The sequence below is a fragment of the Pleurodeles waltl genome, chromosome 8, assembly GCF_031143425.1.
Source record: "Pleurodeles waltl isolate 20211129_DDA chromosome 8, aPleWal1.hap1.20221129, whole genome shotgun sequence".
In the NCBI taxonomy this organism is placed as follows: domain Eukaryota; kingdom Metazoa; phylum Chordata; class Amphibia; order Caudata; family Salamandridae; genus Pleurodeles; species Pleurodeles waltl.
Window position 1 is genome coordinate 401530769 of NC_090447.1, and position 25364 is coordinate 401556132.

The 25364-nt window shown below is 42.3% G+C and overlaps 1 protein-coding gene across 1 annotated transcript in view; it reads left to right on the forward strand.

Annotated features, from left to right (window-relative positions):
- Positions 1–25364, forward strand: part of CNGA3 (cyclic nucleotide gated channel subunit alpha 3) — a 319905-nt gene that overhangs the window by 204806 nt on the left and 89735 nt on the right. The window contains exon 3 of the mRNA XM_069204272.1: positions 19696–19812. Within this exon, the coding sequence (XP_069060373.1) occupies positions 19696–19812 (117 nt within the window). The remainder of the gene's footprint in view (positions 1–19695; positions 19813–25364) is intronic.

The window sequence follows — 25364 nt, forward strand, 5'->3', positions numbered from 1 at the left end:
AATATTATGACATTGTGGGAGTGGTCAACCCTTCCATCAGCATAGTACTTTGTGAAACATTTACATTTTAAATTTTCAATTACACCGAATTAATTTGTAGCCCTGCTTTCTAAGGCATCTGAAATATGATGCTTTAAGCATGCTTGCTGTTGCTTTTTTGAATTCTGTCGGGCTGCATTAAGGTGGTACTGCTGTTGTGTGGACATTCATAGCTATCAAGTGTCCCCATGTCAAGTGCCTCACTTTAAGTCAGTTCTGGCCTTTTAACAGACATCACATTGTATTCTGGGACTGAAATTATTGATGTTAATATTGTAGCTGTGGGCAAAAAAACAACAGTAAAGTGCAGTTGTTTAAAAAGAAAGAATTAGCTGAAGGTATCGCACATAACAGTGGGACACCTTGCAGATGTGAATTTTGTCGGTACGAGGAAAGTCTTGTGCCATGTTTTCCTATGTCCATGTTCCTTTACAGTAACCAGAACTGCCCAATAGATTATGGGGGTTATTACAACTTTGAAGGAGGTGTTAATCCGTCCCAAATGTGACGGATATACCACCAGCCGTATTCCGAGTTTCATAGGATATAATGGACTCATAATACGGCTGGTGGTATATCCGTCACTTTACCGTCACTTTTGGGCCGGATTAACACCTCCTCCAAAGTTGTAATAACCCCCTATGTGTTTGTTCAAGCATGGCCTTTCAGTTATATTAAAAAGTTTGAGGTATTGAAGATGGAAGGGAGTGATCATTATCCTTTAAGCACCACTCTTAGGGACTGATTACAAGGTTGGCGGTCCAAAGACCGCCAGCCTCTCGGTAACTGTTGGACTAATGCGGCTGTCGTGGTCTGACCGCCACATTATGAGGTTGGTGGGCACACCCTCCAACCTCCACCAAAATGTGCTAGGAAAGACTCAGGGGAAGCTGAATTGTTTGGTGGGAGAGGACCCATGGGTTGAATACCTGGAGGGTGTTTATAATAAAGATCTTTTAATTACCCAGGGCCCAGTAAACTTTCATATTAAAGAGGAAATAAAGGAGTGGTGTGCAGTACCGAAATAATTAAGGAGACAATTGAGTCCCTAACACTTACAAGAGCAGCCGGGCCAGACAATCTACTGGCAATGATAATAAAAACTAATACTGATTGGTGGACTAGCTTGCTCTATCTACTATTCCAAACAATCCTTCTGACGGGACAATTCCCAGATAGATGGATTGCGCTGTCATTAAACCAATGTATAAAAAAAGACGAGTACTCTCTTCCTGGGCAAATAAACCTGTTAGAAAGTCTTCTCAAAAATCCTCCTGGGGATACTGAAAGAATGGGCAGAAGCAGACTCGGTCATTTCAATAGGCCAAAGTGGATTCAAAGGGGACACTCAACAACAGATCATTGCTTCATTTTATGTGCATTAGCCAAAAAATAGATAGAACAATGTGGAGGATAATACTGTTGCTTTTTGGATTTTTAGCTCTGCATTTGGTTCAGTTGATTGGGTCTTGCTATGGGAAGTTGTAAGAAACTATGAAGTCTTGCAAGGTCTGCTTTTGATTTTACTGGAACTACACAGAGGTAAGTGGGCCCAAGTGGAGCTAGATATCGAGGGGTCACTTTCAAGGAAAATAGATATAGGAAATGGCCTGAGACAAGGCAGTGTTTTGGCACCCATACTGTTTTCTTTATTTTTGGTTGATCCACCAAAAATGCTAAATCAATCTAATAGTTTTACCCCCAAAATGAATGGTATACAAATAAGCTGTATCATATATGGTGATAATCTAGTAATTCTAGATCAGAAGTTGTCCTCCAGAGGAAGTTAGATATCTTCTATGATTACTGCACAAGGAACAAATTAACCATAAATATGGAGAATTCTAAAATGCTTCCTTTTGGGAAGAAGAGGATAAAGTCGATTTGGACTTTAAACAAAACCAAGATTGAGATTGTTAGCAAGTACAAATATTTGGGGATGTTGTTCTCAAATAATTTGTTGTTGAAAGAACTTATTGAACCTCTGTAGGCTAAAGCACTTTCTTCTGTGGGGAGACCTAAGAAATTTGACAAATTTTATGAAGGCCTCTCCCCAAGAGCGGTGCTGGCAGCCTATCAGGAAATGATACGGCCGCAGTTCCGGTACAGTGGAGAAGTTGTATGTATTAGTGGCAAACCAAATTGTGACCCTGAAGAGGGCAGGTGTTTGAAAAGATTGCTCTCGCGTCTACCTTCTACTCTGGTCTAGGCTGTTAGGATACAAGCTGGCCTAAGAAGCATGGACTTACTTAGCATTTGAAGAGACAATAAAATTCTGAACAAGAATAGATAGTGAGGAGCTCCCCAAAATGTCAATGCTATGCAAGAACAAATTGTCACGAGTTAATTAAATTGGGCAATATCAGTCTGAAGAAGGATTCTCGATTTCTACAAAAAGTTAACAATAGAATGTGAGATCGATGGGCATGTGTTAGTAAAGTTGAGCTTAGAAGGGTATCAAAACAGGTGGCTACTGGCTAAAGAGGATGATGTAAGTTATCTAAGGAATACGAAATCAGTATCCCTCGTGATGAACTTGTCGATGGGGGAGGCAGCATTTCCTTTGCTGGAGAATTTACCTAATGCACTTTTAAGACATTGCCTATTAAAATTTAGATGTGGGGTAAAACATGTTTTAATCGGTGATATTCTAGATTCCATGTTAGATACGGATACAATTTGTAAATGTGGCCTTAATGTGAAAGGAAACTTAAAGCATGTTTAAGTGGATTGACTGTTGTTTTTAGTCCAACAGAAGTCTCCATTGAAGCTAGTTTTACACAAATGCAGTATGGGGGAGGGGGGCACGCAGTTAATCTACTTCTGGACATGCTGTTTTTGGACGTAACTTGTGTTCTGGGGTGATCTGTGAATTAAGGGAAAATTTGAATATTTTATTGTATTGTTGGACAGTGGTAATGCTGTGTTTTAACTGTGGGTTTGGCCTGATTTTAGCTTCAATGCTTTTTATAATGTATGTAGAATGCCTTTTACTGCGCTTATGCTTTTAAAGACCAAGTTCTAGGAAACTAATGTTTAACTGACTGACTGAATGTTTAAAGCTGGGTTGTTTGGTATATAACCTCCTATCAATTCTGACTTGTTAGAAAAGGGGGCTGATAAAAAGGTTTTATCCATTCTATGTCTGTGGGATATGGTGATAGTACATATAGGCCAAGATTTTTATAAGCCAGCCATTCCACCAATCATTGAAAGAAGTAAACAGTGGCAAAATATCAAATATGATTTTAGTATTCCTAGATTCAATACAGTGTAGAAAATAACTATTTATATAGAGAGAATAATCTTATACTAGCCCTTTTTGTGCTACATTGTATAACAAAGTTGTAATGTTCCCTTCAGAAAGAAATAAAAATGACACTCTCTCACTTTCCTTTTCTTTAAATGGTATTTTAGGTTGTGGTTGTGCAGGTGTTTTTCAGTGTTGACATGTTTACACCAATGAGGGTTGTGCCACTTTCAGAGGGGTTTTATAAATTATTATAGGTTTAAACCTAAAATATGATAGCCTAGCAATATGCCCGGATGCTCAAATGTGGGAGGACACCAGGAATTGGCATAGGTGGATAAAGGCTTCCCCATCCCATACCTTGTCCCTTCTTCCACATTGTTTCCCTCACTGCCCCAGAATCATCACTCTGGGCTTTCCCCCATGCTGTCCTTGACCCCAAAACCCCCCTAGCCCTTTCATTCATGAGCTCACCCATTCACCTAGTCATCCATCCAGGCATTCACTCTTCCAACCATCCACTTATTCACTAAATAATTTTTCAATCCAACCCTAAATAGACTCAATTTTATATCTATTCATCTAACCATTGATTCTCACACTCATCTATTCAATCATCTATGCATATACAACATTCAAACAAAGAAGCAATTTTACTAATAAGCCAGACCTAATGTCTAGTCTAGTAGTTGTTTCCTTAGAAGGATGACCAATTGAGAGCATGACTCGATTCACGAAAAGATTTTGTACACATTTGTTGGCAGGAGTTGTGCTAGAAAGCATATGCAGGCATAACTGTAATAACCAGGCATACATTAAGAGAGCCTGACACCAAGGGGTATATTTATACCCCATTTGTGATGAATTTGCATCATTTGCTAACGCAAATTCGGCACAAAACTAACTCCATATTTATATTTTGACGTTAGGCCTGTCTAACATCAAAATATTGGAGTTTGCACCATTATTTAGATGCGTGAACCTATCTTGCGTCAATGAGTTGCAAGATAGGCGTTGCCATCTAAAAAATAGTGCTAGCCCCATAGCCCCATATTTATCCCCCCATGCTAAAATGATGCACGGGTGGGAGGAGAGGCTAAATAATGGTGAAAATCTTGCTTTGCACCAATATTTAATGTCAGGGTCAGTCCAGGCGTTAAGGGACCTGTGGACCCATTTCCATGGTTAAACACCAGGAAATGGGTCCACAGGTGCCCTCCTCAAGCCCCAGGAACACCCCCACCCACACCAGAGGGACGCTGGAGGACCCTATCCCAGGTAAGTATAGGTAAGTCTTTTTTTTTTTTTTAATTAAATTGCCATCGGGGGTCCACCTTGGGGCCCCCTGCATGGCACAGGATGCAGTGCCCATGCCCAGGAGACCCTGGTCCCCCTTGCTGGCCACTGGGGTGGTGGGCATGACTCCTGTCTTTTCTAAGACAGTAGTCATGTGGTATGGATGGTTTTGCATCAGAAAACGACGCTAGGCTGGTTAGGGTCATCTTTATTTACTCTAACCAGCCTTATGTCACTTTTTGGTGCAATACCCCCTTCTCCCATACCGCCAGCCCCACCCGGCCAACGTAATTTTATTTGACGCTAGACAACCCTTTGCACCGCTTTGCGCCATTCCATAAATATAGTGCCTGACTGGTGCTCAGGAATGTCGCAAGCCAGTGCTAAACTTTTAGTTGCAAAACTGCATTAGTGCAGCTTTGCACCAAAAAGTATAAATATGCCCCTTAGAATCTGTATATGCTGAGATGTATGCTAGGCAAAGGTGTCCAGGAGTGGTGAGGGTTTACCATGGATAAAGCATGAAATGTGGTCAGCAGCATATTTAGAGTGATCTTACAGTGAAGAGCCTGATTTAGATATTGGTGGACAAGTTATTCTGTCACAATGGTGACGGATATCCCGTCCGTTGAAATCTAAATCCCATTATATCCCTTGGGATTTAGATTTGGCTAATGGGACATCCATCACAGTTGTGACAGAGTGACTCATCCACCAATATCTTAATCAGGCCCTAAACATGTTTGAAGTACTGAGCACAGGCGTACGATCTGTAAAGGGAAGCCTGTGAAAGGAATATGCCACTATGGAGCTTTTATGGGTAATCATCATTAGACCTGAAACCCTGCAGCGTGCACCTGTCAGTGTCAATCAGTGACATGTGTCTCCTCATAGTGAAATCACTGACCTCAGAGAGACTGATTTTCAGCTTGTGTCACTTCTCTGCTCCTAGGGCCACACTGTTCCCAGAGTAGAGTCCTCAGTGTGAGGCTGGTGCTCATCCTCGCTATCTGACACCTCAGTGAAGATCTCAGGGTGAACTAGTCCTATACAACTTGCACAATCCCTCTTCTCTCACCCCAGTGAATGCCTTGGAGTGAAGACTGCAGTGTCCCTAGTGTGCTGCTGTGCCTTGCTCTTTGCCTCCTGAGTGATAGCAGTGAGAGAACTGAGAGGTCTATTTACCAAATTCTCGCGCAATGCAGCAAAGCAGTCAAAAATGCTGCACTGCATTGCATGAGAAGGAGAGAGCAGGACAGCGCTATAGCTACAGAGATATGGCACCCTCCTCTCCTCTCTCTAGTGGTGGGGCAGAATTAGACTACTGAGAGACATGCACTCACATTTGAGTCATAGTGTAAAAGTGTTTGCATGAGTCTAGTATAGGTTTTGTACTGAAAGGGTACCCTTTCGGTCCAAAATTAAAAATACTATTCTTACAGTTAATGTAAACATTTTCCCACTTTGTATGTTTGCTGTACAGTGCAGCACACATGCAAAGTCGGAACAGAAAGGAGAAATAACAGCATGTCACCTTGATAGTGCCTATTTTAAAAGGGTGTTATTTTTTTGTGACAAACCATGTCTACTTTTTTTAGTGACAGAGTTTTGTGCCAAAAACTATGGGTGGGTGCATGGGAAGGCACATACACCATTCATGGAATGCCCCCTTGGTGCTAAATAATGCAAAGCAGGGCTATGCACTGCTTTGTGCTACTTTCAAGTGAATTTCCAATTGAAAACTAGAAAGTAAATTGTAAAAAACGATTTGGTGTCAATATATATGTCGATTTTGTGAACATGGCACAATATCTTAAATACCTCTTAATTAATATAACCAGAGGTTGATAGCATCATGATACAAAGAAGGCCCTTAAGGGTCAGTGGAATCTTACTTGAAAACTACAGGAAGGAGTTTGCCAGCAGCAAAAACGATTCCTACCACACTCAAAAAAGAACAAGTATGATATTCAAGTGCACAGGTGCACTATACATATCTATGGAAATCTTTAACTTGTATTATGGATGTCTATAAATACTCCTAATTCGTTTTTATGAATTCCCTAAAGATCGGATTTTTAAAAAAATTGTAGGCATGAGCCAATAATTAATAGATATTTGAGTTTTTCTAAAATGTAAACAAATTATTTTAGTAGCTCACTCATTCTTTCTGCCTGATGTATTTCAGTGTGGATCTTTTACCCCTTCCTCTTCCACTTCAGTGACCTTAATCTATGGCAGCAATTTAAGAAAATGATTACAGAGTTACAACTGAAGGAGTGTCAACGGTTCAAAATCTCAGTGGGAAATAAATAATGACTGGAATCTCATGGGGATGTAACAATTCCCTGATCTGTGGTCTTTTAAACCATGTAATATATGAGATACATCACACACATGATACTGGTATAAACAAACACTACAGTTAAACAATGGTGTATTTCTATAATGCTATCATAGAGATCTAACAATATTTAGAAAAACACTGGATTTGTTGTTGAAACCCTCAAACCAATTGTAATTAAATGTCAGCAGTAATGGAGTGAATGGAGTGAATTCAAACCATCACTACAAGTCTATTAAAGCTGTATTTACAGCTTATATTTTCTGACAGTGGCAGCTTTAGCAGTGTCACAGAGTTCCTGCAAAATATACAAAGAGTAGATTTGAGCTTAATAACCCCACTCCCTCAGCTATTGGATGTTGTGTCATTGATCATTGTTTGATTGGGACTATCAATCATGATGTATGAGGTTTTGCTGCTGCATTGAGGTATGGAGATAGCATCTTAAAAGCATTGAACAATTCACTTGTCCTTGTTTACTCTACAGTGTGTTACTTAGAACACAGTCTAGTAGTTAAACTATAACTTTAATAGGAGTTTTAAAGAACATGTTGATCAGTTTAATTTTGGACCGATAAAATAACAGTAAATATTTGGGTATTTGCTGTTCATTAGATCTGGCTAATGAACAGATATGTGGGTTTTGATCTTGGATCCTTTAGTAGAAGAGACAATTTAGATATGGAAAGAAACCCTTTGACTTTCAGGATGACAAATTTCATCAAGATGCCTGTGCTTCCTCTGTTTCTTCAAATAGTGAAGACTCTAAATATCTGATACTGTAAGAAAATGAAGTATTGGTTTAGGGGGGGTGGAAGCCCCACTCAGGCAATAACCACAGTCGTTGTCAGGGTGAACGATGAAAAGTCACTAAATTAACCTGTGCTTAACCCTCTGGCATCGTGGAAGAAAAGTTTAATTAATAAAATGATACAAGAACAACAAAAGAGCAGGTCGGCTGGGCAGTTGCAGGGAGGCCTCTGGGGCTTGTTGTGTTCATGTAGCTCATAAGGAGGTCAGCAAACTGACCCTTGGAGTCACTCAGGTAACCTGGGATGAAGGGATCAGGTCCAGTTTTCCTTCTCAGAGAGCTTGCTTGGCCTCAAGCAGCATGGCAGCTCTCTGGTGGTCAAGGCAGTTCACAAGCAGTAGGGCAGCCCTCTGGTAGCAGCAGGGCAGTCCTCTGGGCACAAGGCAGGCCTAAAGCAAATGGGCAGCCCTCTGGGGAACAAGGCAACCCTTCTCCTGTAATGTCTGCAGGTCTAGGCGTGTACTGAATATTGGCTCTGGGGATCTAATATCTATACCTGGTGCCATTCTCTGAAGTAGGAAAATTCCCCACACCTGGTTCTAGAAAGTTATTGCCTTCCCCTGTCAAGACTCCAAAAAGGCTGTGATAAAAAATGACTAGTGCCAGGTTTATTTGTATATGCTGAAGGCAAGCCCTTTGAAGTATAAATGGTGCAAGGAACAGTTCCACCCCCAGCCATCCTGGCAGGATGGCCCATCCTGCCCACCTAGCCTCTTTTGTGTCACCGTCTAGAAGGAATATGCAGACTCCAACTTCAGAGCCATGCACAGTCATGTGACCCTGGACGCTGGCAGAAGGCACAAATGGTTAGGATTAGTACAAGAAAATTCCAATCTTCAAAAAGTGGCATTTTCTGAATTCTGACTTAAAATCCAACTTTACCATTAAAGAGGATTTAAAATTGCAATTAATTTAAGTGTAAACACCATATCTCTATCTACTCCCAATCAAGAGTTATCACTTACTAAATGCAATAAGATAACCCAGTGTTAGTCAATGGGAGAGATAGGCCTTGCAAAGCTGAAAAATTACTTTAAGAGCCTTTCACTGCCAGGACATGAAAAACTTAAGTAGACATGTCCTACATTTTACATGCAATGCACCCTGCCCTGTGAGCCTTTAGGGCTTACCTTCAAGGTAACATATGTATTAATCAGAAAGGTTTAAACCTGGCAAAAGGTTTATTTTGCCCGGTCAAAATAGCAGTTTAAAACTGCACGTCAGGCTGCAGTGGCAGGTCTGAGCCATGTTTTAAAAGGCTACTTTAGTGGGTCATGAAATGAGAGCTGCTGCCCAGTAGTAGCATTTAATATAAATGCCCTGGGTACATGCAGTGCCTATTAGGGACTTACAAGTAAATCAAATATGTCAATAAGGTGTAAGCCAATTTTACCATCTTTGAAGGATAAAGCACAAGCACTTCAGCACTAGTTAGCATGGAAAAAGTGCACAGAGCCCTAATGCCCACAAAAACGGACTCAACAACAGAAGGCAAAAACCTGGGAGAGATCCTGCAAGAAGGGCCAGGGCCAACAGATAACAGTTTTGATGCTTTCGGAGCAAGAGATTGATTTTGTTGCTCTTTTGGACATGCATCTTAAAACTAAAATCTCTTGAAGGGACTGCAGTCAGCTAGTTTTTATTTTGAAAAATTAGTCTAGAAAATATCATCAGGCTATTTGTTTGCACCAGATTAAGATTCTATTAATGAACCTTCATCTGGGCAGCCCCACTGGATGTATATTGAAAGTGAGTTTAGCTACCATTCTATTTGAACTATTATTTAAATGTGGTTTGTTCAAAAGGATTTAGGAACCACAACACGTTGGAAGAGGGCTTTTAATAGATAAATATGAATTTGCATTTTGGAATAATCCCTGATTAAGAGTGAAGTCACAATGTTTAATTGGAAAGTGTGAAAATTGGTTTTATGAGACTCAGATAAATATTCGATGTGTGGAGCTGTTCAGGCCAGCTTATTTTGTGATTTTTTTATGACCACATACATATGGAGGAACCCCTTTTGGTTAATGTCTCAGAAATAATTATGACTGACATTCTTTAGTAAATGTTAGAATGATTATATTTAATGATGATGTGTAACTTGTATGTCATATAGAAAGCTGTTAATGCGAAGTCCAGGATGGTTGGTAAAAAACTGATTCTGCAACAATGTAAATTTAAATATAAGACTGATATTTGTTGCTGTATTCAACAAATGATTCAGGCTCCTATTATACAAAATGTGTTTTATAAGTTCAGGGGTCAGAAACCTCAGGTGACTTTGTGGTGCTGTATTCCTCTAGCTGAAAGGTGTTGCTGGCAATTAAAGCTTTCAATTGGTAATTGTTTGATTTACTATGCTGATTACAAGTCTTTCTTGCATTGATATTAACTGATAGAATGCATTTTATACCGTTAACAATAATGAAATAATGAAAAGGTAAGTGTGCTTTTACTGCCCACTTCAGAATGTTCTATATTGTATGTCTATATTCTACATTTTTGCAGCAGACTATTGAGATGTGTCTCATTTAACATGCATATTTGTGACAGCTCACCTTTGATAAATTCAGTAGTAGTAAACATTAGGAAACAGTAACTTTTTTTTATCAATACTATCTAAGCCTCAAGAGAGAATCAGGAATCTCTGTTTCTGTTCTGTGGTAGCAAATCTTGCTCTCTTAGTTAGCAAAATGTCACTCAGAAATGTAATGGTCTGTAGTGCATAGATTCGACTCATGACCCTATCATTTCAAATTGAAAATCAGTTCATAATACTCATTACATATATAAGGCCTTTCTGGCCATTTTTGCAAAGATAAATTTGCCTCTCTTTTGTTTTAAACTTCAGGATTTTATGGTCCATTAAGAAATAAACTTTAAATATAGTGTTCTATAAGTATTTCAAATCTAATGGATACGTGCTAGACCTGCCAGCCTTAGCCCCCAAACTCTTTCCCTGTGTGCCTCATATTTTTGCTGATTTCTTTTTGTTGACCTTGGAACTCTGAGCACTTTACCACTGCTGACCAGTGCTAAAGTGCATGTGCTCTCTTCCCTAAACATGGTTTGATTGGTACATCCACAATTGGCATATTTAATTTGCTTATAAGTCCGTAGTAAAGTGCACTACATGTGCCCAGGGCCTGTGAATTAAATGCTACTAGTGGAACTTCAGATCTGCTTGTGCCACCCACTCAAGTAGCCCTTAAACATGTCACAGGCATGCCATTTCAGAGCCTGTATGTGCAGTTACACTGCCATGTCGACTTGGCATTTAAAACCTCTTGCCAAGCCTTAAGCTCCCATTTTATTACATATAAGTCACCTCTAAGGTAGGCCTAGATATCCCGTAGGGCAGTGTGCTATGTAATTAAAAGGCAGCACATATATGTTTAAGTTTTACATGTCCTGGTAGTGAAAACCTCCCAAATTCGTTTTTCACTACTGTGAGACCTACCCCTCTCATAGTTTAACATTGGGGATTCCTTATTACATTTACTCAGCTGTAATTCATGATTAAGAAGGAGTAGATCTGTCATGTTTAGTAACTATGGAATTACAATGACAGATCCTCTTTAACGGTAAAGTCTGATTTTTTATTACAATCTTTGAAAATGTCGCTTGTAGAAACTTGCTGCTCTTAACCCCGTGTGCCTGTAGTCTGTCTGAGATGACAGCTGGTTTCTTGCATTCCATTTAGGCAGCCTCACACAAAGGAAGGGTAGGTGTGACTCAGTGGCAATCTGCATATTGATGGGTCACCCTGGCCTGGGCAGGATGACACTTACACCTGAATAAGCAGTGTCTTGCTCCCACAAAAGGGACTGCCTAGCCCCCCTGTACTGAGTCTGGAGCCAGGACAGGAAGAAGGGACTTCTGTCCACTTCAAAGACCTGTCTTTGAAGTCACCCCCACTTCAAAGGCACAGCTGTTTTCTGAGTACTGGACCTCTGACCCTACCAAAACAGTACAGTACTGGGCCTGTGAAGTACTCTGCCAGTAAGAAGGATTGCTGTGCTGCTAAAGGGATGCCACTCTAGACTGCTCCTCTGAAAGAACTGATTTTCTGCTGTGTTCCCCTGCTGCCTGCTGCCATCTGCCGTGGTGAGTAAGTACTGGGAACATTTCACTTGAACTCAAAGTGACTCCAAGGGTTGCTGGCTTGCTTCCTGTTCTTGTAAAGCCTCGGCTACACGAAAGACTTCAATCCATCATCGCCTCCAGCACCTGGACTTTGCTTGCTGCAAGTCTTACCCTGCCAAGTGGTGCCAATCCAGCCAGGGCCCTTGGAAGTGGGCATAAAGTGCTGTATCTGCTAGAACCTGTGCATCGATGCTGCTGCGCCAATTGGAACAGACACTTTGCCTGCTGGGAGTTTGGGATTGATTCATCAATGCTTTTACGGTGACCAGACAGAAGCATTGCACTTGGAACAGCCCCATCACCTTCGGAACTACTACTTCAGAACCAACCCATCATGGCCACTGTGTGGAGAAGATCAACGCATCGCCTCTCAAGCATGGATTAACCTGGCGCATCTGATTCAGAACGGCCACACTCAGAACCGGCGCTGCGCTTAACGGAACAAATAAGGATAAGGGTACTGTTGCTCAGCGGGCCCCGTCTGGGTCCTGTAGCCGGCCTGCGCTCCATCGGAGGTGGCCTGAACTCTTGAGCTTGTCCTAGTCCAATGTGACCAGATAGCCCCAGTTGGCACTTTATGCTTCTAAGCACTACAATTTCATTTGTCTTTACAAATTCATACCTCAACTTCTATTTATTGTCATTTTGGTCTCCTTTTGTTCAAAAAAATATATGCATAGGTGCTGTTGCTCAGCATGCCCGATGTGAGTTTTGTAGCCAGCCTGCACTCCATTGTGGCCGGCCTGAACCCTTGACTTTGTCCTAGTTCAGCATGACCAGAAATCCCAATAGGCACTTATTGCTTCTAAGAGCTACTTTCACATTTATTCTTTAAAAATTCATATCTCAACATCGACTTATTTGATTTTTGTTGTTTTGGTCTTGTTTTATTTATTAAATTAACTTGGTATGGAGTCTTTTTGTGGTGTTTTCACTGTGTTAATGTTTGAAGTGTTGCACAGATACTTTCATACATTGCCTCTTAAGTTAGGCCTGCCTGTTCTGTGCCAAGCTACCAGTGGGTGAGCACAAGTTAATTTATGGTGTGTATCTGACTTACCCTGACTAGGATTGTAGATCCTTCTTGGACAGGGTTCATACCTCTGCCACCCAGACACCCAATTTCTAACATATGACATAAACATTCATTTGTCTCTGATTTTGTAAAGATCATTTGAATTTAGAAGGAGGCTATGAAGTCTGTTATAACCTCTACTATGCAACAGAAACCGAATTTCCTAATTTCAGTTCCACGACAATTAGTTTGAAATAAAAATATGCTTGCTTGTAGTTCTTATTTTGATTGCAATGTTGTTTCATAGTGCTGCACATAAAAGATTTTAGTAGTAGCCAGCATAGTGGGAATCAGATAATCCTACTGGGATTCAAAATTATGATATGGAAGTTGCACATATATTTCAGTTGCAGGTACAATACCCCAATTACTTTTATAGGATAAATGTTACAGGAACTTAAATTATGAGGGGAGTTGTATACTAAATGGCAATGTAACTCTGAATAAAACAAAATTCTGAGCTAATTTATTTATTTGTTTTTATTTGTGCTCATTTATCTCAAATGATGCCCTTCTCTTCATTCGTCCGTCCAGATTGGCCTGCATTACAGATGTATATTAGCGGTGAACTATAATGCAGAATTTGGTTTAACTTATTTGTAAAGTGTGTACTGTAAAACAAATTATTAGAGAAGTGCACTGTGACTGACCCAGTCAAAGTGGGGTTCTTCAAGGTACATCAAACCTACAAGGAGAGGAAGGCCATGTGAGCTGTGGTGGTTGAAGTCCTCCCGCACTGCAGATAGGTGTGGGTGGTGTCAATGTGACCCAAAGGACAAACAGTACACTGGGTAGGAGATCCATGTTGATGAGAATGACATGTGAGGACAAGTGAGATGAAAAACATGTGTTACGAGAGAGTCCCCATATGCTGAAATTTGTGTGAAAAAATTGTGAAATTCATGAAGATGCAAATATATGGCCATGAGTCAGTGCCCTCTAACAAAAAAGGAGCAAACAGGAAAATTATGAAATGTTGAAGTATGACAACTGGGAATGGTTGCATGAAAAATGGTACTGTTGTGTCCTACATGTCACAGCCATCTATGTTTATGTTTTAAGGTAAATAGAAGATTAACAACACAGCCCTCACTCATAAAACTTAGGGCCTAATTTGCAAGAAACTGATGCATCAGCAGCAATGATTCAGGTTTCTTGTGCCTATCCCAAATCCCCTAACAATGCCTTGGATGCACTGCATTTACAATACAGAGCTCCATGACACACATTTTCACGAATGCATCAGAAATTCTGATACATCTGCTGCATCTAAAGTGATGCATTTGCTGGTGTTGGGTCATAAACTGACGCAACTCCAGTAATGCATCAGAACCCAGAGGTGAGTGCCATTGTAAAAAGCCCTGCGTCAATTTTACACCTGGTCTGAGAAAGCAAGAACATTTTGATGCAGTGAAGTCGTAAAGAGGCGCGGGGAAAAGTTGTAAATTTCACTGCATCAGTTCTACGTGGCTTTTTACGTGGGAACACCTACCCTGCATACATTATACCTGGTGCATATGTAATGTGACGCAGGGCATTACAAACTGACACATTGGGCCCAGTGTGTCAGTTTGTAAATATGGAGCAGTGTAGAGCACTGATTGCACCGCCGCTGTGTCCAAAAAAATGATACAGAGGCGGCACAAGGGGCTTGTAATTGAGGCTTTTAGTTTACACTTCCTACAAACCACCTCACAATGCTATTAAAGAGTGCGTCCTTATTCTAAGAGCGGAGAAAACTGAAGTTTTTCTTATTAGACGTCCTCATTAATCCAAATTTAACAAGTACTGGTTCTGCGGGCTGGGCATCAACAACTTTCTATCAACTCAGGTCGATGAATTTAAATCACTCGGTCTGTGGATTGATACCCTTCATTCCACGGACTAGCACATCACACACCCTGCCAAAGCTGCTGGAGCCTCTCTATACTCCGGGCCCTTTAAGGCAGGGGCAAGTGGGCCGTTGCCAATGACCAAGGGACCCCCTGGTAAAGTGATAACAATCTGTATAAAGCCAGATTCCTTTTAAATCTGGCAGCGGGGCGGGACTGCCTGTCTGTCTTTAAGCTCCACGCTGTCTGCTCTGGTGGGGATTTAATGAACGATAACCTTTCAGCCCCTCTCTGTCTCTCTCCTTATTTAACCTCACCCCAGTCTTCTCTCTTAACCTCCCTCTCAACCTACTTACCTCTGGCTCTCTATGTACCCATCCCCTGTTTCTTGCATACCTCTACATCTCTGCGCAGCGACCCCGTCTCATCTCAACTCTCTACCTCACCTACTTCACTCTTTCTTTATACATTGCTCTCGTCCACATCTCTCCTACGGCCACAGTCTCGCCTCTCTTTTTCTCTACCACTCTGTGCCTACCTTTACATCCCTACCTCAACTCTCGCTCAACCTGATGTCTCTCTGTGCATCGCGCTACTCTGCTCCATCTCAGCTCTCTGTAATTCTCCTCCGTCACTGACCTCTGTCTCTCTCAGACTCGCCTCTTTCTTTAACTCACCTCTCTCTCCGTCTTTGTATACATCACCTCCATCTCTTTCCCTCTCTTCAGCCATCCCTCTACCACACCAATCTCTACCTCGCCTCTCTACCACATTCCTCTCAATCTCACATCTTTTACTACCTCGTCTTTCTTCATCAGAACTCTCACTAATTTGTCTCACAATTCATTCCTTTCCATCTGTGTTCCCTCTACCTCACCTTTCTCATTGGCTTACTCCTTTCCAACTACCTCTCTATGTTTACTTCTTTTCTATGTCATTAAAGTATTTTTCTCTCTCATTCTTTCTCATCACCTCCTTCTCAACCCTGCTCACTAATTCACCTCTTTCTCTGCCTCCCTGTCTATAAATCCCTCACACTCTGGGATTCTCTTTTGTGTCCTCACAACTTGCACTCTATCTCGGTAACAATCTTTTATCTCTTTCTCTACCTCACCTTGGTCGCTCTAATTCCTTCTTCTCTTCGTACACCTCACCTGTTTCTACCCCTCACTCCTCTCTCTACTTTTCTCTCTGCCTCACTACTCTTTTTACCTGACCTCTCTTTCTACACCTCTTCCCATTTTGGCCATCTTTGAACCTCACTGCGCTCCCTGACTTTCATCTCGCTATACTCGTTGCTTTCCCACTCCCTCAACTGCCTACCTCTATCTGCCTTTGCAGTCTCTAACTCACCTCGTTTTCCACCATAGCGCTTGCCGCACCACACCCCATTCCCTTTCTCTACATTTTCCTTTCCCTATCTCAGGTCCTGTCTATCTCACTCTAAAACTGTACCCATTTATTTTCTACTTTTAATCTATCTATCGCTTTCCCTTTCCACAGCTGCATCTTTCTTTCTGGCTACCTCAGCTTTCTCTCTTTACCTTACATCTGCACCTACCTCAACTATCTAACTCAGCTCTATTCTTGGTCTCTCCTCTCTCTATTTAACCTCTGTCACTATGTTACTCTCTTTACCTCTCTGTACTTCTGTATCCCACCCCATCCCATTCTCTTGCTCAGCATGGCTGAAGGTCGCTGTCGAGTCAGTGAAGAGTACAGTTAACAAGAGGAGAGGAGAAAGCGAGCAGGGGAAGGAAGCTAAGGGGCAAAGTATCAGATTTAATCTTAATGAACATAGAATATTGTTGGCCAAGTACTCTGATTTCCAATTTTACAGCAAGGATGCCATTTGTGAAGGGCATTTATTTGGGATCAGAAACATCAGATAATTAAAGCTACAATCACCCACTAATTAATGTAATACTATGCAGTTGTATACTAGACATCCACCAAGTCACTTCTACTGTGTCTTTCCTGCAATGGGAAGGACAGGCTGATTAGACAATGCATTCCATTTAAAATATTGTTGTAGTAGGAAATGGCTTTATCATGGTTTCTTCATGCATTCTTTTTTGGATTATTTGGCTGGAGAACGCCAGGTAGCGTGAGCCTTCAGCTGTTTTGTGTGCCCCCATTTCTGTAAGTTTAACATACAATACAATAGCTTTTGGCATCACGCAGGCTTGACTTAGCTAAAAATGGTCAATAAAATGAGAATAGTTCTGCACACAGCCCCGAAAATATTTTTTGTCCAGGTCCACAAAACCCCTTAAAATGGCACCCTCTGCTATTACTGAGAAACGGCACCCCTTCTTACAGGTGCTTGACTTCCACACTGCTGTCCTGTCCCTTGCCCTATCTTGGATTAACTATGGCTGCTCCATTGTCTCGGACACTACTAGTTCCCCCTTTAGATCCCACTAAATCCCTTCAACACTGAGTATCCAGGATGATCTCTGTACCCCGAAGTATGATCATATATTACCCGTACCAAAATACCTCCACTGGCTTCCCTAGAAGCAAGAATATAGTTCAAACTTGTATGTATCATTTTAAGACCTTAATTAACCAACATGCAACATTCTTCGGTTTCTATCACGTTCCTCTCATTTGCATTTGTATGCCTCATTTCTCCACGTTTTCTAATTAACAATGCAATGACTGCGTACCGGTCGAGTCATACTTTAATAAAAATGTGAAAGAAAGCAATAAATACTTTATACTGTGCGTGTCTGCACTACACACGCTTTTGCTTAGGGCGCATGGGTTTTCGAAGGTTGTACACCCACTGTACTGGGTCAGTGTTCCCATGGCCATAAAGTCCAATCTAACCAAACAATTGATTGTTGTTTTCTCAACAATGTAAACGTCATGGCAGGGCCAGGCCCAGTTTTATTGGAGATACGCACAACAGCCTGGGAAAGCAAGACTGGTACTCCAACCTTATGAAAACAACCACGAGTACTGCCAAAATAAATAAAGCCAAACTCCTGGAGCTAAAGCTTTGTATTTACCTCTATACAAGGTGACACTTAGCCAATCATAAATCAGAATATTGTGATGGATGACATTCAAGAAAGATCTTTACCCACACTACATGTGAGGCAGCCTCTTTGGAGCATACAAGCAGGGAGATGACACAGAAAATATGAAAACATCACAGTGATTCTGTGTGCCTGTGCGAGCGCCTCCCGCCAAAACCTGTAGGTTATGTTCCAAGTACGAAGATGTCAGAAAAACATACCTTTATTGAACTTCTGTAGGGAGATAGGTAAAAGTTTATTGATTAGTTAATTAAAACCATAACAATGTGATAGAGAAAAAATACCAGTAAAACACAATGTAATAATTCATTCAACTTGTTCAATTCAACCTGCCGCTTCATGTTGAGAAAAACTCATCCTAATATTACATTGGACATCTAAAGCATTGATAAAGTGCAAATTTCTAAAAATAAAAAAAAAATGTGCATGAGGCTTTTGTTACTTAAAATCAAACCTCTTCAACTTCATCCTCCAATAGTTACCAAAGGTAGCAGCCAACTGAAGCAGTCCCTTATGTGCAAACTCTGATGTCAACCTATATCCTCCCAATCCAATCAGCCAGGACCCCTAATGATAAAGTGCAAATGTATTCGAAGTACAGCGAACAAAAGATTAAAATAGTTAAATAAAACAGAGTTTAAACTTCAGTAATAGGGCTCCAGTTTTTCATTACTCCCCGCCTGCAGGCACAGATAACCTCCCAGAGGCAGACAATCGGAATAATGCGAATATCAACAAAGTGCCTTGTGCATGAATATTAACAACTTTGACACAATATGACAGGCGTGTTCAGAGATATAACTGCTGCCTTGAGAATTTTTAGAAATCTTACAGATAGCTGGGGATAAACCCCACTTAAGCAGGTAACACTGCACTCTGGAGCTTTCTGATCCCAAGGCTACGGAACACAGGCGCCAAGACAGACCCCTCAATTCATTACAAACGCAAATTATGTGCAGTAACCATTCAAGTTTGTACTCACATAATCTGTGCAGCAGCTCTGCTGTGCCCTTCAGATGGCCGTATTTGTAAGCTTTTAGTGTTCGGGATTTAGGTTAGACTGTTATGCTTTCGCTTTCGACTGTTCGATATTATTAGTCTCATAAAACGTAAAAAATTGATAGATTATGTAGACACCTCTTCATTCTTTGTACAATGATTAGTAAACTCGTATTATTTTGATAGGACAGATAAACACCCTAGGATTTGTGTATCATGTTGATGACCGTTGGAGGTGAGGAATTAGGTACCATTTAGATTGTGCACAACACATACTTTTATTGCTCGTTCTTATTATTTTGTGTTTTTTCCAGGGATAATTACATGTCTTTGTGTGACGACATTATTTGAATAAATGGTTGTAATTTATTTTCTATTATGTATGCTTTCCATTTAAAAAAATAAAGTAATGTAAAACAGAACCGTAGCAAGTACTAAGCCTATTTTGAAATGTATTTGAGCAAAATAAATTTCTGAGGTGAGCAAAATAATTATTGTCCACAAAATGACCAGTTATAAATTTGAAATTAAGGGCTGTTTAAAGAGGAGTGGTTGGGACCTGATGTCGCGATACACCTCCACACACTGTGTGAACTGGTTATAGTTTGTGGTGTATTGTGGTGCGGTGAGTGATGCCTTCCCGCCTGGTAGTGGAGAATGGAGGCACATCAGTGTTCGTGAGCATCCCTCCGTGTCTGTCAGCAGCCACGGCCACTGAATGCTGATGAGGCAGAGCCCCCAGGTCAGCCCTTTGTGTGCCCTGTGTGTTGAGGAGAGGAGGCTGCGAAGGGATTCTTGCACTGCCATCTAACACAGGTGTTTTTTTTTTGCCCCTTGCAACCCCACGTTGCAGGAACCACTCGTTGTACGAGGACACGTCTTCGGAGCTGCAGCGAGTGATCGCCATGGAAACCAGGGGCCTGACGGAATCCCGCCGGAGTTCTTTCACGGGCAGGGGCGCCATGGCCAGGTAAGCGGCTTAAGCATCTTCCTACTGGGGCATGAGCTGGAATGAGCTCCGGGAAACATCTTGAGTGGTAAGAGGCGTCTTATGCTCTTTTTGTTCATATGTGGTTTGGAGGGGTGAAGGGCGAACTTGAAGAGAGGGTCTGCGCATGAGGGCTTGAGAGAATATGTGAAAGCCACGGGGAACGCACAGCAAAAGCACGCCTAAGGACAGAATCATTAGCAGCATCATATAGGTCAAATGACGAGACTGTGAGGGTGCAGGCCATGTGCGGGGTACCTGACATATACACATGGCAGTACGCCAAAAGTGTAACTATGGGAAGGGAGGAGCATCCATTGCTTTTTCCCCAACGACAGATGTGTGGAGAAGTTCCTGTATCTAATGCCACAAGTTCACTTCTACCCCCAATGCCAGTTAAGTTATATGGCTGGTAAAGTAACTGGCTCAACAAATAACTCCATGTATGACGATGTGTCGAAAATATAAATGGCTACCATCAGGCAGGATAATCGGTACAAAAAGGTCACGTTTCCTCCGCCATTTCAGCAATATGAACCTGCACGTGGCAGGGATTCTTCTCTGCCTATGACATCTGACGCGGACTGTTGCATCTCTGTTCTTCACGCACAGTCCCATTGCTCAGCTGTCTAACCACCCTTCACTCTGGCCACCCTGGCCAGACCCCTCAACAAAAGGAGGCAGTCCTCCCCTGGGCACCGCATGATGAGATGACAAAGTGTCATTCAAAAATTGTCATTCGAAAAGTTTTGGCATTGTAAATATAAAACGTTATATTCAACATTTTATTTAAAAAAGACGTCAATGTTCAGGATTGGTGAAAAATGCAATGTCTACCATATCAAAACTGAGTGCACGTCCCCATCCGTTTCTACAAGGCTTTGCCCCTCATTCCTGATTCTAACTATAGCAGTCTTTTCAGAAGGCATGGCATTGGAAAGCATCCTGAATTGCCGCAGCAAGGACCATAGTAGGGGAAGAACTCGTACATCTGACCCATTTCTGGCTAACAACATTGCCTGTAGCGCCTAGAGAGCAATTTAAAATGTGCCCTCAAATACTCCTCACATAGTTTACAAAGCAGCAGCCTTCAAGAAACTTGGACCCAGATTTACTACAGTCAGACAACTGGCTGCACTACACTGCGTGACAGGGAGAGCAGGAATGTGCCATATCTACTGAGATATGCATTCCTGCTCTCTCCTTGTGCTGGAGCTTTGACTGCTGCCTAGTGCCAGCTTAGACCTACTTGTAGCATGCAGCAAGGGTGCCTGCATTAGAGGTAGGATAGTTTTTGTGCAGGAAGGGATACCGTGCAACACAAAACAATCCTTAGAGGCATTTCCTATTTCCATGAACGCAGAACGCAGCACATAGGGAAAGAGGAAGTAACAAAGAGGAATCAATATATTTCTCCATGTTACACCTCTGTTGGGACAGTGTTCCATTTTGATGCATTCCCAGGTTTAATATTCTTAGTAAATTGGGGAATTCACCAAAAACCATGGGTGGATGCGTGGGAACACCAACATTACACCCATGATACACCTTCCCAACACAGAGTAATGCAAGGCAGTGACTTGCACTGCCTTGCTTTACTCTAGATTTACTAAGCCATGCAGAGCCATGCAAAGTGACTTTGCGTGGCTTAGTACACCTGATTTATGGGCTTGTGTTGCTTGCATCACCTTGCATTACTCAACGGCAAGGCAAGCCCTTAGTTAACCTGGACATTGGTCTCTACCCACAGCAGGTGATTACCTATCCATGCACCTACCAATGATAAATACACATTAGCGGGAAAAACCCTATTCAGCTTGGAGTCAGTAGTCTGGAGCAACCTTTCATTGCAGGTTTATGAGCAAAACATCTTTATCATTTCTAGAAACTGCAAAATACACATCTATTCCAAAAATGCTATTATCATGAACTCAGCAAACCAGATTTGCACATTTCCTTAGCTTTATGTAACTTGATACCAAAAGGATTTTATCACTTTCTTAGAATCAAAAACATTAATATTAAGAAGCAGATATTCTAACTTTTCACTCTATGTAGCAACAAAAGTTGCTGTGGTGCTTTCATCAAAGAACCAAACGGCACTGTTTTTCTCTCTCTGTTCTGGTGCACTTTAGGCTGCCATGCTCTAACACATACACTCTTGCAACATAGTGCTAGGGTGTGTGTGTGATGTCAAGTATAGGTTTTGTATTGGAAGGGGAAGCCTGAGCATTCCAGTACAAAATACTAACTTAGACATAATTTACACCCCCCCCCCCCCACTTTGTGTGTGTGCTGTACAGTGCTACAGACATACACATTTGGAAAAATTAAAAGCATTTCTCTAAATTAACACCAGCTTCATAAAGACATTGTTATTTTGGATCAAAGCCCTGTCTTCAATTGTTAGTATATGGGACTTGTGTCAGACACCATGGGTGCTAGCATAGGAACACCCATGTACCACCCATGGTACGTCCCCATGAAACAAAGCAACGCAAAACAGCGCTAGTGTTACTTTAGTTTACAGTAAAGGTTGTACCATGGACCTGATTTAGATATTGGTGGATGAGTTACTCTGTTACAGTGGTGATGGATATCGCATCAGTAGAAATCTAAATCCCATTGTTTCCTATGGGATTTAGATTTCAGCGGACAAGATATCCGTCACCGTTGTGACAGAATAGTATCTAAATCAGGCTCCATAATACTTCAACCTACACTGTTTTCTGGTGATATAAATCATGACACACATATGGGTTCCCAAAAGTGCATTGAGGAAAGAGAATGATGTTGTGGAAATTACATTTTTTTAATGTAGAATGCGTTTTAGGACATTTGAAGCAAGCATTTTTAGGAGAGAAAATCAACTGACACCCGAACTCAATTGCATAAAATTAAAATTTCTATAAGTAGGACATAGTCCCAAACTTTAATTCCTCAGTTGTTGAAGAAAGCTCTGGATGATCCAGTGGGCCTAGCTAACTATCACTGTTAGAAATGGGGTTTCTGGTTGGCTAGGGTATGCACCTCAGCCAGGCAGAACTTACCCACTCTAGTCAGGGCAAGGGAGTTACATGTCCAAGATAACCCCTGCTCACCCCCTTGGTAGCTTGGCACGAGCAGTCAGGCTTAACCCGGAGGCAATGTGTAAAGCGTTTGCACAACACACACAACACATGTGACGCAATATCCCCACCACAAAGGAAACACAACACCAGATTATATGAAAATATAAGGTATTGTACACAACGCAATTATCAGACTACACATCACATATCAGTACTATCCTGCTACCTTAGCAGTTGTCAGAACATTACACATTAGTTACTCTGCAACCTAGCAGTAGTCACACATAACACACAGTTTACTCAGTATTCTGCAACATAAGCAGTAGTCAGGAAAACACGTTATTACATCACAGCACTTGTCATAAGAATATCATAAAATGCCCATAGTAGGAATATTAGAAAACATATGGCAAGTTAGAAAAACATATTAGCAAGCATGTCCATAAAAGGAACATTTGCATACACTTATGTAAAAACATCAAACGCAGGTAGGTAATATATGAATCAAACAAAAGTCTGTAGAAAGAACTTTGGATTGCAACTATATTGGTCCTTTAAACAGTACCTGGTTGGATGAAGGCACCTCCAGTGCCTAGAAGGCAAACAATGGGGCCCCCGGTGCTCCTATGCGCAAAACGGGGGCCTCCCTTATACTCTGGGGTCAGAGGAGGGCGACATGCACCTCCTCTCTTTTATAGACAGGCCCCTCTGGGGACCCTGATTACTGGGGGCCCCCCAGGGCCTCAACCGGCGCTCACGAGTGGGGCCAAAGACAGCAAAAACAACTTAGGGCAGGAGGGGGGCACCACGCACCCCCTCCGGTTTAATGACAGGCCCCTCCCGGTACCCGTGATCTCTGGGGGCCCCCCCCCCCGGGCCTCCACTGGCCCTTCCACCAAGGGGGGGCCAACAATAATGCCCGTTTTACCTAACAGCAGAAAAGGAGCGTCCTGCTCCTAACGCAGGGGGAAGGGGGCACTCCCCGCGCCTTCCCCTGGTCCTGCCTTGAAGCCACAAGAAGATCGGACCCCTCCTGGGGCCCGAGCAGACACTCGCCTGCACCCGATGCGGTGCGTGAGTGTTCTTCCAGCTTCCCGGGCCGCTGCAGTGATCTTATTTAAAGGGGCACAATGCAGCAAGGAGCCTACGAGCTCCCAAGGCTCCATAAGCGCGATGCAATCAGCGCTATGGCAGCTGCAACAACGGAGAAGCACCCCTCGTGAAGAAATGGATGCAGGGGTCAGGGGCCACAGCACCCTGCCCCTGGGGAGCAGAATCTTAAGACAAGGTCATCAGGTGGAGGGCCCAGCTACAGGCCAGCACAAGGGAAAGGCAGCAAGTGGCAAGTCCTTCACAGTGACCAGGCAGGTCACAGGTCAGCACAGCAGAAGCAGTCCATGGCGGTTCCTGGTGAGTCCTTTCAGCCTTTGGTGTTCAGTTCCAAGATGATTCCAAGAGTCTCCAAATTGTGGGGAAAATTCCCCTGTACTTATAGTCAGTTCTTACAGTGTTTTACAATGGTAGGGAGAGGAGGTTCCAGACAGTTACAACTGGTTCTGGGAGTGCCCCCTCTCTCCTTTCAGCACAGGCTCCAAACATCAGTGGGGGGTTAACGACCCTATTGTGTGAGGCCAGGGCACAGCTTTACCAATGCAGGTGTGCCCCGCCTCTCCCTTCTCTCAGCCCAGGAAGACTATTCAGTATGCAGATGCACCTCTGTGACACCTCCACCCTCCCTGTGTACAGGCTGTCTGAAAAGTATGCACAAAGCCCCAACTGTCACTCTGCCCAGACGTGGATTGGAGTCAAGCTGCAAAACACCAGAGTAATAAGCACAGATAAATGCGCACTTTCTAGAAGTGGCATTTCTGTGATAGTAATAAAAAATACACCCACACCAGTAAGCAGCATTTATTATCACCATCACAACCATACCAAACACGCCTACGCTACCCCTCATAAATCAGACAATACCCCTTACACATAAGGCAGGGCATTTCTAATGTAATCCTATGAGAAGGCCGCACTCACAGCAGTGAGACACCAGTTAGGCTGTTTGTCACTACCAGGACAAGCCACGCAACTTGGCACATGTCCTGCCTTTCTACATACATGGCACCCTGCCCATAGGGCTAGCTAAGGCGTACCTTAGGGGTGACTTGCATGTAGTAAAAGGGGAGTTCTGGGCCTGGCAAGTAAGTTTAGATGCCAGGTCCCTGTGGCAGAAAACTGCGCACACAGGCCCTGCGCTAGCAGGCCTGAGACAGGTTTGAAAGTCTACTTCAGTGGGTGGCGCAAGCAGCGCTGCAGGCCCACTAGTAGTATTTAATTTACAGGCCCTGGGTATAGAGATACCACTGTACAAGGGACTTATAGGTAAAGTAAATATGCCAATTAGGTATAAGCCAATCATACCAACTTTAGATGGGAGAGCACCTGCACTTTAGCACTGGTCAGCAGTGA